This window comes from Trichomonas vaginalis, chromosome V, assembly GCF_026262505.1.
Source record: "Trichomonas vaginalis G3 chromosome V, whole genome shotgun sequence".
Lineage (NCBI taxonomy): Eukaryota > Parabasalia > Trichomonadida > Trichomonadidae > Trichomonas > Trichomonas vaginalis.
This window is the reverse complement of record NC_067207.1, coordinates 11,368,136-11,381,862: the sequence shown is the minus strand read 5'-3', so window position 1 is coordinate 11,381,862 and position 13,727 is coordinate 11,368,136. Positions and strand designations below refer to the sequence as shown.

Sequence of the window (13,727 nt, the reverse complement as noted above, 5' to 3'; positions counted from 1 at the left end):
AACCACCTATCCGGATTAGCTTTATGACCCCATCTCATTGTAGTTCCATCGTCTGCAGAAACAAAAGTAGGTTTGTTTCCATCTTGGTTAGGTTCTGAATGAACTTTAAACAATGTTTCATTTCTATATGTTTTCTTGAAATTTAACCTTTTATTTTCACCGAGTTCATCCGAAGATTGAACGTTAAATGCTCGTAAGTAAAAAGGGTTGTTGTATTTGTGTACATTTTCTTTCAGTACTTTCATTCTATGCTGAATATTTTCATCTGGTGTTGGAGTCTTTTGTATGTCGGCAAACATTTTTCGATATTCTTCTACTATGTCAGCCGAATCTTTCTTAGACTCTTGGAAAGATTCCATATTCACCTCATGCTCTTGTTGAGGGTCAAGATTTTTCGGCTGTTCCAAATCTTCATCTAGTTCTGTGAAGTTAGTTTCCAAAGGAGTGACTTGTTCGTTTCCTTCAGGCTCTTCTAGCTGTTGTTGCTGAACTATTTCTTCCATGTCTGGTTGTATCTGAACTTCTTCCTGTGGAGTTTCTTGTACCTCATCTGCTGGCATTTCATATATTCCGAGACCGTTTTTAACAATTTCCCTATCTACGTCATCCGCATTCATAAGCTTTTGTTCTTTCGTTCCGTCTCTATTTTTTACGCGTTTCATGACGAAAGTTGAATTGTCATTTAGCTCTGACATCAAATATCTCGGAGTAAATTCATCCATGTCATTTGGATGATATGCTATTAAATCATATCCCTTAGCGAGCTTGTATTTTCCAGGTTTGAGATTATATCCGTTTTGGTGCTGAGCCATAAAGCTAAATAGGTTCGGGTCAGTATTTCCATCCTTGAACTTTCCAATAGCTTCTTTATATCTGTCACTAAAGTCAATACTATCTGGGAAACCACACTCTTCTTTAAGCATTTTTAAGAATTCTTGGTTTCCTTGTTCTCTACTTCTTTTATGTCCTTGCTCTGTTTGTGGTTGTTGTTGTGCAGGGTTTTGAACTGTTGGTTGCTGTGCTGGTTGTTGTGTTGGTTGTTGTGCTGGATTTTGAATTGTTGGTTGTTGTTGTTGTGCTGGATTTTGAACTGTTGGTTGTGGTGCATGCCTGTGTCTGTGTCCATGTGACGATGTAAATGTTTTAGGTAGTCCTGGTGCAGGTGCTTCTCTTGGAGGGTTTGGTGGTATATAAGTTCCACCAGCTGGCACATATGTTCCATCTGCAGCGTAATGTCCTACCTGACTTTTCGTTCTTAAGAAAGCATTTACTAGGTCTGTTTTGGTCTGTTGTAACTCTTTTTCTTGACTTTCCACAACAGTTGCTCTAACGGCGTCATAGGCACTTTGAACTGCCTGTCTCGTTGCTGCATCTGTTATTTTCGTCATATTTTGTGCTACTTCTCTTAACTCTTTGTCGAAACCTTCAGACTTCAGTTTCTTTCCAGATGAGAAGTCGTTCACTAGTTTCACCTTACTATGAAGAGCTTCGAAGGCATTCTTAAAGTCAGCATTCATTAAAGCTTCATTTGAACTGTCTTCATCCGCTTGTATTTTTGTCCTTATTGACCCTATGAGTTGGGCTGCTTTAGCGTTGGCTTGGGCATCTAACCAGTCATTGTTAGCTTTTATATATTCTGCGCTTTTCATTGCCTTTTGCATGGCTGCGTCGTTATTTTTACTTTCTTGTGCTAAGTTTTCATACTGTACGGTTTGGTTTTGCAACTGTAAAAGTTTTTCTGCCTTTACATTTGCTTCAACTTCTTTTTTATACTCATCGCTATCCATATATGTCTTCAGGGCTTTTTGTTTTATCTCTTCATCTTTCAGTACTTTATATTGAGTAGTATGGTTTTTCAAATTTATAACATCTTGTTCCATTTTTGCTACTTCTGCTGCTTTTTCTGACACTTTTTTCGCATATTCCTCTGTACTTAGTTCTTTCAGTTGTTCTTCTTTCTTCTTTTTCTCTACGTTTAACTCATTGAGTTTCTTTGTGTGTCTGTCATATTCTAGTTTCTTTTCGTTTTCACTTATTTGTTTCTGTATGTCTATGTTTGACTTTTTGACATCTGTTATTTGATTTTTGAGTGAACTCAAATTCATTTGACTTTGAGGGTTATAAGCTGTTCCGTCTGCAGCTCCACCATAGCCTGCCATTTTCGCTAAAAGTGCCGCTCTTAAACCTCCACTCTGTGCACCTATAACTCGGTTTAAAAGCATAGGGTTGCTTGACATTTGTTGCAACATAGTGGGGTCATTCATAATTTGTTGTTGCAACTGTTGCTGTGGTGTTAGTTTTACTATTGGATGTTTCAATGCTCTCTTCCTCTTACGTATATTCTTACGTAGCTTACGTGGCATTTTAAGTGAAGTTAAAAAGCGGTTTTTGACAGATGTTTATATGACACTATTTGTTCAGCACAAAAAACTACTCGGTCAAAGTGTTGTCGGTTTTGTAAAATAACCGTCCTATCTCATTCTATAAGGGGGAAAGGCTTCTCAAAGTATACTTCCTTGGAACGCCCGTAACTTTTCCTGTAGCGACGATAGACCCTTACTTGTCCGGACAAAGTTATACTATTTTGAGTGTTCTACAAAAAAGTCAACAGCGACGACTCTCAAAAACCGTTGTGTAAAAAGTTTTACCGTTGGACAAAAAAGTATATATAGAAAACAAAAAACGTTTATAGTTCATTCAATATTTGAGATGGAACGGTTTTCCAACGGTAACTATTAAATAAAATAAAAAAATAGAGGGGGTCTCCGTTGACGAAAACGGTTCATCTCAAACTCTTATTTGAAAAAAACAGTTTATTTTTGTCTAATGGCATTCGCTAGCGTGTTCGCTCCAAATTCACCTGAAGAAATTGCTTGCAGACTTTCAGCACCCACAGGTTTAGAACCTCAATATCAAACTGCAGCATCTACACATTCTCCAAGCAGAACAGACAATTCAAATTCAAATTTGTCCTGCAATTCACTCAATCCAAAGCCACTTTCACTACCAAAAACAATACCAAACGAGCTCCGTATTACAAAGAACCACAGCAACGCTGAACTACGCAAAATACTACTCAGATTGTCTGAAGAATACTTCAATTCAAAGCCAGAAGAAAGAGTTCCTGCAACTTTTAACAAAGAATATTGTGAACAACTCAACAAAGTTCTTGCAGACTTTACCAAACTACAAAAAGAAACACCTGACCCATTCGAATTAGGTGACACAATTGTCAACTATTTTCCAACAATAACAAAGATAATGGTTGACAGAACTATATGTCAGCTTATTGAAAGTCTTCCACCCAAAGCTGCAAAAAAAGTCGAACAGCTTTGGGTCGAATTCAAATCAAAGAGTTACGGATATCAGGATGACGAAGAAGAACGTGAGTACGGACAAGAAACAGCAAAATGGCAATGTCTTAGCTCACTCAACCCCAAGTTCAAACCATTATTTTACTCAGACAACAACACAATTCAAGTACGCAAAATTGCTATTCATTTCGTTAACCAAGCAGAAGACATTGAAGAAGGAGACTCTATCTCAGTTTATGTTTGCTACTGCAAGTTTTTCAAGGACGAATTTGGAGGACCAATTCTCATGCATGTCTTCAAGCCACATCAGCAACTCTACGTTGAAACTGAAATAACACTCATGCATGGAATGTATCTCAAGTTTGAAAGCCAATTGGAAAACACATACAACATTTGGCTTTCATACATTCAGTTCGATACACCAGATGACTTTGATGTTGAAGAAGAAGAGTCCTCCGAATTCACACCAGAAGACTAACAATTTTCCGAATAAAAACTTCATTTATACTAAACATCTTCAGGGCTAGAAGGGGCGCAGCCCCTGGAAGCCCCACTACCTTTTTTTTTTTTTTTTTTTTTTTTTTTTTGTAATTTGTTAATTAGTTATCAATTGAAAATGATTTCGGTTTTGACAATTTTTTTTCATGTTTTTCTTTCTTTGTTTAAATCAAGCTATTGTTGATGATATTTTTACCCCGCGTAGCATGGATTCTCAAGCAAATCCGATTTCATCCACTCCCAAGCAAAATCAAGCCACAACGGAGATAAATTCAGAAAATAAAATTTCCGTCGAAAATTTGAAACCACTTAAACTTATTAATACTGGCTTTAAGTTACGCACAGACAAGCCTCTCTTCAGACACTTCTCTCCCAAAGACACAATGGCGTATGATGATCGTCTTCAACAAAGAACAGTTTTTACTAATACCAAAAACAGACCCTCTATCGCAGGTAAACGTCCTCAACCTCGTTCTGTTTTAAGAGTTTTACCAGTTGAAAAACAAGAATCTGAAATAAACCAAGAAGAGTCACCATATTGCATTGGATGTGGTATGTATCTACAAAAAGAAGAAGTTAAACCATTAGCTTCATTCACACCAAACATGGTTAACCTTGCTGATTATCTGGAAAAGTGCCAAGATCAAAGATTCTCTGAAAAATATCCATCTTTATGCAAAGAAATTGATACTTTAGAATCAAACTTTGATTTGTGGAAATACTTCACTCCAAAAACAAAAACATCTGCAGCACCTTCACGTCGTTACAAAGATTCTTATTCATATTTTGTTAACAGTCAGGAAGAATCACAAACAAACGAAGTCTTAGATAAAGAAATATGTCCATGGTGCGGCTTTACATCACCAAAAGATCAAGCTAATTCCTATTTTGTTAAAAGTCAGGAAGAATCACAAACAAGCAAACAAACATTACAACCCCCATATACCAACATTGAACAGACAACTCAAAAAGACACTGCACCATCAAAAGATCAACTTTTACTTGAAGAACAAACAGAAAAAACAGAAGAGCCAGTTGATTACCCAAGTCAACAAACGTGCACCAATGCATCGGATTGTGCTGGTTTGCTTGGACAAGGATCAGCCTTCTATTCCCCTGGTCGTCCAAAAGATTCGAAACTTTATAAATCTTTAGATACAGGTGATCATTCACAAACAGGAAAACATTCTGAAAAGCATCAACGTATGAAATTCATTTCAGATACCAACAGTGAACATTCAACTCCAAATTCAGATGGAACAATTTGTCCATGGTGTGGCATTATATCACAAAAAGAACAAAATGCCAGAGCAACTATTCCAAAGTTATCACGTCCTAGTTTAAGAACTAATGATTTGTCTTCTTATGCAAAAAATTGCAAAAACTTAACATTCTATCTACAACATGTTCAACAATGCAATTCATTAGGCATTTTTGGTCCGGATAAAGCCAAATTTGAAGATGATTCCAAATCCATGAAGAAATCCCATAAAGAATCTGATATAGATGTTCATTCACCAGAAGAAAACTTTTGGTCGCTATTTTTCCCACCTAAAGCACACGCAGACGAACTTCACAATTCTAAATCTAACAGTTTCAGTACACTTGGAGATAAGTGCAAAGACCCAACTTTCTATAAAGAACATACTTATCTATGCATGTCATTAGGCTATTTCATTCCTACTAAAGTCCATGCCGCAGGTAAGCGCCGTCCAGGATTAGATGTTCTTAATGGTCAAGAAAAGAAACCTCTTCAACTTGTTGATACCGGTGTTCGTTTACCAGAAGAAAACAGTTTATGGAAGGAATTTGATCCAGATGATGTATCCGCTCACTATCCACGTATTCGTCATGCTGATATTTATGATGTTAATGGTGATGATTTCTGCAAATTATTCCCTAAATTGTGTGAATTATTTGGTCCAGGCAAAGGCAGCCCAGTTTATCTTCAAGATGAAATTCCATCAACTGAAAAGCTAAATAAACCTGTTAAAGATTCTGATGCAGAAGAAAACTTTTGGTGGCTATTTAACCCGCCTAAAGCACACGCAGCCGAACTTCACAATTCTAAACAAACTGTTCCAAAGAGACCTCGTGTTTTGCCAAGAGTTTTACCAGTTGAAAGACAAGAGTCTGAAACAAACCAAGAAGAACCACCATATTGCATTGGATGTGGTATGTATCTACAAAAAGAACAAAACAAAGAATCATATTCATTCGAACCAAACATGGTTAACTTCATTGAATATTCAGAAAAGTGCAAAGATCAAACATTCTCTGAAAAATATCCATCATTATGCAAAGAAATTGATATTTTAGAATCAAACTTTGATTTGTGGGAATTCTTTAAACCATTCAAGACTGCAGGCACTATTATCCGCCATTAAAAATAGCCTATAAGAAGACAAACAAGATACACCTAATTTTAACTAAAATTTAAAGCAGAAATAATAAATTATGAATCTTCGACATTTTTTAAAATTCAAAATTATTAAATATGTTAAACTGAGTAAAAATATAAAACAATCATATATATAGGATGAAGAATTTTTTTTTAATTTGGTATCTCGAAACCAAACTGTTAATGCTGCTGTTCCAAATGCAACATAATTTCAAAATCTTGATCTAAGATTATGATATTTAGAAAGTTTGGGAATATTATAACTCATGGATGTCTTACATTCTTCAAAATTATGAAAAATTATTGAAATTTTGTATTGAAACTTGCCGTTAGTAGTATATGTTGATGGGTTGTGTGACTTTTTTTGTAAACGTAAGAATTCATACAATATTGAACGATTTTGTATCATTTTTTTTAACATATGAAGTAAAAAATGTATGATTCTTACGGTTTTTATTCTTACGTTTTTGAATAAATCAAGATTTAAAAAATTTTCAAAATTGTAAGACATTTACACTCAGCCCATACATAATGAAATAAAAAAAATAAACTTTAAAAATTCATGTCTTACATTTATGAAAATTTATTTTTATTTTGTATGAAACCGATTTTAAAAATTTATGAATAATTTATAAAAAGTTTTTATTCCTACAATTCCTATATTACCATTAATAAAAAGAATATATTTTTGACGAAGTGAAGATTCGCACTTCGTCACAAAACTCCGAAAAAATAAAGTTAGATTTTTTTATTTAATATAAAATGTATGGAAAAAGAATAATATCTGATTTTGAACATTATTTGATTGATTTACTAATTGATCCACCAAGCTGTTGTAAAATTAATTTTGAATTTAAAATTAAAGGAACCGTAAATTTTGTATTTATTTATCACTTAAAAGAATATGACCGATATCATAATTTGATATATGAAACTAATATAATATTTGAAGATAACAAACTTACAAGCTTCGAACATGAAAATGATATAATATTCGAAGATGAAAAAAAAGAAAGAGATTGAAAAGCAATTCAATGAATGCCTTTTAAATACATATGCGCACATTATAAGACATAAAATAAATTATATTTTTTAAATAAAAAATAATTTTTATCTGATAGAAATAATACCTACAAATGATGGTTATATAAAAATTAACTTCTTACGTAAAAATTAAAACTAAGTTAAATTTATTTTTTTATTTTTATTTTATAATAAATGAGTATAACAACTAATTCATTGAAATTTTAAGTTCACTAATTCAGAATTAGAAAATATTTTAGAAAATTTTGGAGACGGTTCTTATCCAACATATATGCAGAATGTGAAAGAGTTTTCCAGATTGTTGAATGAATTTAAATATAACGGACCAATTACTAAAAAGGCTATAATGAGATATTTATATCCCAAAAAAGTTGAAAAACAGGAGAATATTCCTCTTTATGGTCCAGAGGACCTGGGCTCAGAGAGCCTTGAAACACCTCCTGAATATTTTGAAGAAAAAATTAAACAAGATGAATATTATAACGATGAGATTGAGAAATTGGAACAATTAAGAAATGAAATAGATGAAAAAATTAAGGAATTGAGAAATGCTGAGAATGAAGTAGAGGGTTTAATGAATATCCCAGCTTCAGAATCAGAAGTTCAAAAATCACATGAGGAAAGATATAAAAATTACTTTTTGGAATCTACTAAAAATTTATTAGATGGTGATATTGACGAAACACTTTCAGAAGAAGGTACAAAATTTATTCATAAACATAAGTTAGTTTATTGACGATGGAGATTATCCATGTATATTACTTTCACCTCCTCTTGATTCTGAAAAATTCAAAAAAGCACTGAAAAATGTAACATATGCAACAAATACGATTAAGAAAGAAGACCATGATATTTACACAAATTATTATTTAAATAAATGTACAGGTGTTGATAAAGTTTTTGATTTGTTAGATAAAATATCAAAAGAAACAATTGGTACATATAAAATTTTATGCGATTGTGGTTTCATTATTGAAGATACCAATAATGTTTCATATGAAAGAACAGCACCGAAGGAAGACGAAGTTGAAAGGTCTATACCATTCGTTATTAAGAATATAAAAGATATGAAAACTTATAAACATTATATTTATTCATTTATTTCAGAAAAAATGGAAGCAACCCATAAAACATCATCTCATCATTTTATAGCTATTCATACATTCCTTTTCAAAGTTGTGAAATTAAATAAGACAGGAATTAGATTTAATGTATCAGGGTACGCATTCTTGAGTAAATTAAAATGTATTCGTCACGTCGCAGATGATAAAAATTTATGTGTTCTTAATTCATTTTATGGACTTTAGCCCTGGACTCTCTGAGTCTCGGACTTTAAAAAAAATAAACTTTATTTTTATTTATTTTTTAATTTTTATTCTTACATAAATGAACAAAAATGGAACAGCTAAAATGAATGATAATCAAATAAGAGCCGAAGGTAGAAGGTTATTTAAACGCTTCTATAACATTCCTGATGGTGTTAATCCTAAAACTCGTAGAAGTTATTTAAATGAAGCCATAGATGCATATGAAGGATTTGACATTTCATCAGAAAGTGAGAGGTTAGCAAGAATGTTAAACGTTAATATTGATTATTATTGTGACCTCAACCAGAAGACGTAGACATTAACAAGGTAGACTTTCCATTAGTGGAATCAATAATGATAGATCCAGAATTTGAAACAGTAAATATTTTATTAACACAGAGTCCATGTGGAAAACTTCACGCTGACAGAATACAGACGTTGAAGCACTCACAGGATATAAAGTTTGCCCCTTTTGCAAAGAAGAAGTATATTCTATCCGTGATGATCCAGAAAGGAAAAACCAAAGAAGATTTTTAAAACATTGTGAGAAATGTAAAGAAAATAATGGAAGATTAATTCAAGACGTTCAATTGCAAAAACACAACAACCATATGCACCACATATCACGAAACAGAAGATATATCAATGGCTATTAGCACATAATTTGCAGGAATATTATAAACCAACAAGATATTATATTACTTTTGACTTCGAAACATTAGAGACTAAAGAAGAACTTCAACTTTCTGAATGTGCAACTTTGAACGCTTACTTAAAACCATTTATGGTATCATCAACTGTCAAAATAAAGCCGCAAAGCGGCGAGGTCGTAGACCGTGATAAAACATTTACGAGGAATTTTTGCTTAACATCAAGTGATTCGTTCATCTCTGATTGGATTGAATTTTTATTTTCAACCTGTTCATTAGTTGCTAAATCAAATATTGAACAATATGAAGAATTAATGAATACATTAAATGAGAAACAAAAGGAAGCAATGAAAGAGCTTTTAGATGAAGAATTTAATAAAGTGAATATCATTGGTTTTAATTCGGAAAGTTTGATTTAAATTTAATTCTTCGTGATTTAAATACTGCAAAATGGAAGATAAAATCAATGCTGGGTTCTTCTTCTCAATTTAAGCAAGTCATAGTAAAGAAAACAAACTGTCCATATGAATTAAGATTTATTGACATCAGAAATTATATAGCGGGTGGAACATTAGACCAATTCACTCAAGATTTCGGAAACAATAAATCACGTGTTAAATCCTTTTTCCCTTATCAATTCATCACATGGGAGAATTACGAAGAAGAATTATATAAAAAGGAACCATTCACTCAAGATTCATTTTATTCAGCATTAACACAAGAAACAATATCCGATTCAGATTATCAAATATATCTCAATGATGCTAAAAATTTTGAGAATAGATTAGAATATTTTATTCATTATTGCAATAAAGATTTGAAATTATGATTGACCCAATTGATAAAATTATCGAAGAAACATTTGTTTATAAAATTGACATGCTTCATAATCTTTCTTTATCATCGAATGCATCAATGATTCGTTACGCGTTAGCATATAAGAACTTCAATCCTAACGAAACATATCCAGAAGAAGAAAATGTGGAATCAAGTTTTGAATTAACAAAAAAGTATTGGAAATATAAAATTGAATCATATAAGAAACAAGATGAAAAAGCAGAAAGGGATACTAAAAAATGTTTCAATGGATGACTATCAATACTATCACGATTTAATCCTTTCATCTAAATGCAAAATGTGTGGTAAAGCGTTTACATATGCAAATAAACCAACATTGGATAGAATCGATAATGAAAAACCACATACCAAAGAAAATTGTCAGTTAATGTGTTGTTATTGCAATGTCGTAAAATCAAATAAAGATGAAGATGTTCAACGTTTAAGAATCAATTTAAGAAATTATGCATTAAAAAATAATTTACCAATGACTTTAGATTCAGTTGAAGCTTATCACATTCTCCGTAATGGAATTACTGGTGGTCTATCAAATGTTCAACATCGTGTTAATCTTAAAGGAATCACGCACATTAATAAACTTTCATATAATCCAGAAACTAAAACTGTATCAAATGAGGACACCACCAACATTATGACTCATTTCGTTGGAGTTGACTTTAATTCATTATATCCTTCATCATTTTCATCTAATCCTCATGATTTCATTCAATATACTGACCATAAAATGTATATGCCGGGAAGATTGAATGGTGTTATCATTTGTGATACAGCAACAAAGAAAGCAAAAGCACTGGGAATAATTAAGAAGAAAAATACTTTATTCGTGGCTGAAGTAAAGGGTCACATTGATGAAAAATACATTAATGATTACATAAACTTTTTACCGATAATAAGAAACTTAGATATTATCACAGATGAAAAAACAATTGGCAGTTTTATGTATAATTACATGAAATCAAACAATCTACCAGTTGACCAGAAACAGAGAAAATTAACTCAGTTAGCATCAACACACAACCAATATCAACCATTTTCTTCTTATTATCTTTGGTATCTAATAGACAGATTTCATTTTATCATTGATGACATTCAATCAATTTTAACATTTACTAAAAACACTTGTTTTAATGAATTTGCGAAAGAATTTATGAACGAAAGACAAAAGGCTGAATTAGAAGGAAATAAAGGAAAAAGTTTATTTTGCAAGATTTCACTTAATGGATCATATGGTTACGATGCAATGAATACACAAAATTACGCAAAGACTAAAATAATGAATGCACAGAAGTCACGCGTTGCATGTATGTCAAATAAGTTTAAAAACATAAGAGAAATAGGAGAGATACATATCAAGTGATGCTTAAAGATAGATTTTATAGATGTGATACATGTTTACAAGAGGCATTCTTCACTTTAGATAATGCTAAATACTGGTATTTGGTTTTCATTTATGATTTTATGTATAAATGCATGATGTTAATCGTTTTCATTTCATTGAAGGTGATACTGATTCATCTTATTGGGCAATCGCTGGCGACCCAAATCTTCCTAACACTCAAGCATTTCAAGCAATTGTTACCGATAAACAATTTTATGATAAAAACATTTTCAAATTCGCACCATTTGATTTCTTCTGTTTTGATGAGAAATTTAAACCTAAATTAAAGAATAAAGCTGAAGAAAAAGCACATGAGAAGAAGTTATTGGGTTTAGCAATTGAGAAACAAGGTGATAACATGGTTGCTTTATGTCCTAAGTGTTATACATCATTCAACGGTTCAATTGATGGAAGTGATTTTAAAAAGATTGCACAAAAAATGAAAGGTGTTAGTTTACGACAAAATAAACAATTAACACCTAAAAATTATTTGGATATAATAAATGATAAATTGATATTTGATGGTCAAAATATTAATTTACAACTTAAAAATGGGTCAATGACTCGCTTAACAATTGGTAAGACTGCATTAACAGGAGCACACACTAAGGCTGTATGTTGTGAAAATGGATGTTGTATGCCATTTATTTAATGAAATGCCACAGAAGAGACAAAAGGAACCGTTAATGATGCGTTTTGATGGTTTTGATACTATGATTCAAAGAGGTGGGCACCCTTAAAACATTGATTTTATTTTTATATAAATGGATAACACAGATTTAAAAATTTTAATTGCTGATTTAGTACTTAATCAAAATTTTCTTGATTATTATGATTTAAAAGCATATCTCCAAAAATATATAACAATATAACGGGTGATGATATGGAATATTATTATCCATATTATAAAAATGAAATTTTGAAATATCATAATAAAATAATTTCTGAAATTAAAGACAAAATTAAAAATAATGAATATTCAAAGGGAAAAACTAAATCACAGCTTAAACAGTTGAAAGATTTCAAAAATAAAGTATTAACAGAAGAAGATATTGATGAATTATATAAATTATATAATCCTGAGCCACAAAAACAAAAGGAACAAAACACCCAGGTCCTTCAGACCATAAATGATGCACAAGCTTTAATTTATGATTCATTAGTTAAACCATATTCAGCCCGACTTTTAAATGAAGATCAACTTTTGGAATTCATCCTTCAACATAAACTCGAAGCGGGAAAGTATATCAAACCTTTATATACAGCATATTTAAAACAAATGAATAGAATACATCCAGAATTAATGAAGGAAGGAATGAAATCCAAAATCAAAGCAGATAAAATTAAACCACTTGCAACACCAAAACCTCCAACGACAGTACCGCCTCCTCCTTCAGTTAATCCTTCATCATTCACTTTATTATATCCATTTCAAACATTAAAGAAGCAAAAAGATTTTAAAAAGGATTTCAAGATATTAAATAAACCAATTGACCCGAAAATTCAACCGTTAAAGGAAAAATTTAGTCGCCCTTCATTTGCTCCATATCCATATTCATACGAAATCGATCATCTGGAATATTCAAAAGGAAACGTTACTTATTTATTTGCCATTAACATTAACACTAGATATTTATATTGCATTCCGGTGAAAGGGAAAACAGAACAGGAAACAAGAAGAGCTATTCAATACTTACTAGATCATGAAAGAGTAGATAATATCAGGGGTGATGGTGATAAAGGATTTCAGGCAGCTATGACTCATTATTTCCCACAAATTAATTTTTTCTTTCATCCTCTCCATATACGTTTCATAATAAAATAGTTGATGCGGTAATGAGAACTCTTAGAGATGCGTTAGGGGTTAACGGTCAGATATACTGGGATGGAAATCATGACTCCATCATACAACAGTTAGTATATTATTACAATAATACATGGCATAGAACTATAAACATGAAACCAGTGGAAATGAAAAATGATATTTCAAAAGAATGGGAATATATTAGAAAGCAAATGGAAAGGTTGAATGATGTTAAACGTGAACAAATTAATTCGGGGCTCATGAATTTTAAACAAGGGGATAAAGTTTTGATTCATCTCGATTATGGAAAAACTGATAAATCAATGACAAAAAGAAGACGAAGATTTGACACAATAGCTGAATTTGTTAGATATATTAACGGCAATGCATTAGTTGAAGTTGACAATAAATTAATAGAAATTCCGATTTATTTTATTACTCCATTATATTTAAATAATATTTAATTTTTTTTA

At 31.8% G+C, this 13,727-nt stretch overlaps 4 protein-coding genes and 3 pseudogenes across 7 annotated transcripts, besides 3 other annotated features; 6 read left to right on the top strand and 1 right to left on the bottom strand.

The window, feature by feature from the left end:
* Positions 1–3,901: part of a mobile genetic element that runs on past the window's edge.
* Positions 450–1,517, bottom strand: TVAGG3_0317570 (protein of unknown function, DUF4106 family; the record flags this gene model as incomplete). Its single annotated transcript, XM_051230082.1, has 1 exon — positions 450–1,517. A coding segment is annotated over one exon (1,068 nt), but the record flags the coding sequence as incomplete, so codon positions are not given.
* On the top strand, positions 2,827–3,059 carry TVAGG3_0317560 (uncharacterized protein; the record flags this gene model as incomplete). Its single annotated transcript, XM_051230081.1, has 1 exon — positions 2,827–3,059. A coding segment is annotated over one exon (233 nt), but the record flags the coding sequence as incomplete, so codon positions are not given.
* On the top strand, positions 3,286–3,792 carry TVAGG3_0317550 (uncharacterized protein; the record flags this gene model as incomplete). Its single annotated transcript, XM_001286924.2, has 1 exon — positions 3,286–3,792. A coding segment is annotated over one exon (507 nt), but the record flags the coding sequence as incomplete, so codon positions are not given.
* Positions 3,802–3,901: a terminal%2Cinverted (terminal inverted repeat of Maverick-3 transposon ID:TVAGG3_0317540).
* Positions 3,902–3,955: 54 nt separating this feature from the next.
* On the top strand, positions 3,956–6,335 carry TVAGG3_0317530 (uncharacterized protein; the record flags this gene model as incomplete). The annotated part of the gene is made up of 1 exon (XM_001286925.2): positions 3,959–6,199. The coding sequence occupies one exon, from the start codon at positions 3,959–3,961 to the stop codon at positions 6,197–6,199; it is 2,241 nt and encodes a 746-aa protein (XP_001286926.2).
* Positions 6,336–6,975: 640 nt separating this feature from the next.
* Positions 6,976–13,727: part of a mobile genetic element that runs on past the window's edge.
* Positions 9,681–10,856, top strand: TVAGG3_0317520 (annotated as a pseudogene). Its single transcript has one exon. A coding segment is annotated over exon 1 (1,176 nt).
* TVAGG3_0317510 lies at positions 11,022–11,760 on the top strand (annotated as a pseudogene). The gene has a single exon. A coding segment is annotated over exon 1 (739 nt).
* TVAGG3_0317500 lies at positions 12,215–13,718 on the top strand (annotated as a pseudogene). The gene has a single exon. A coding segment is annotated over exon 1 (1,504 nt).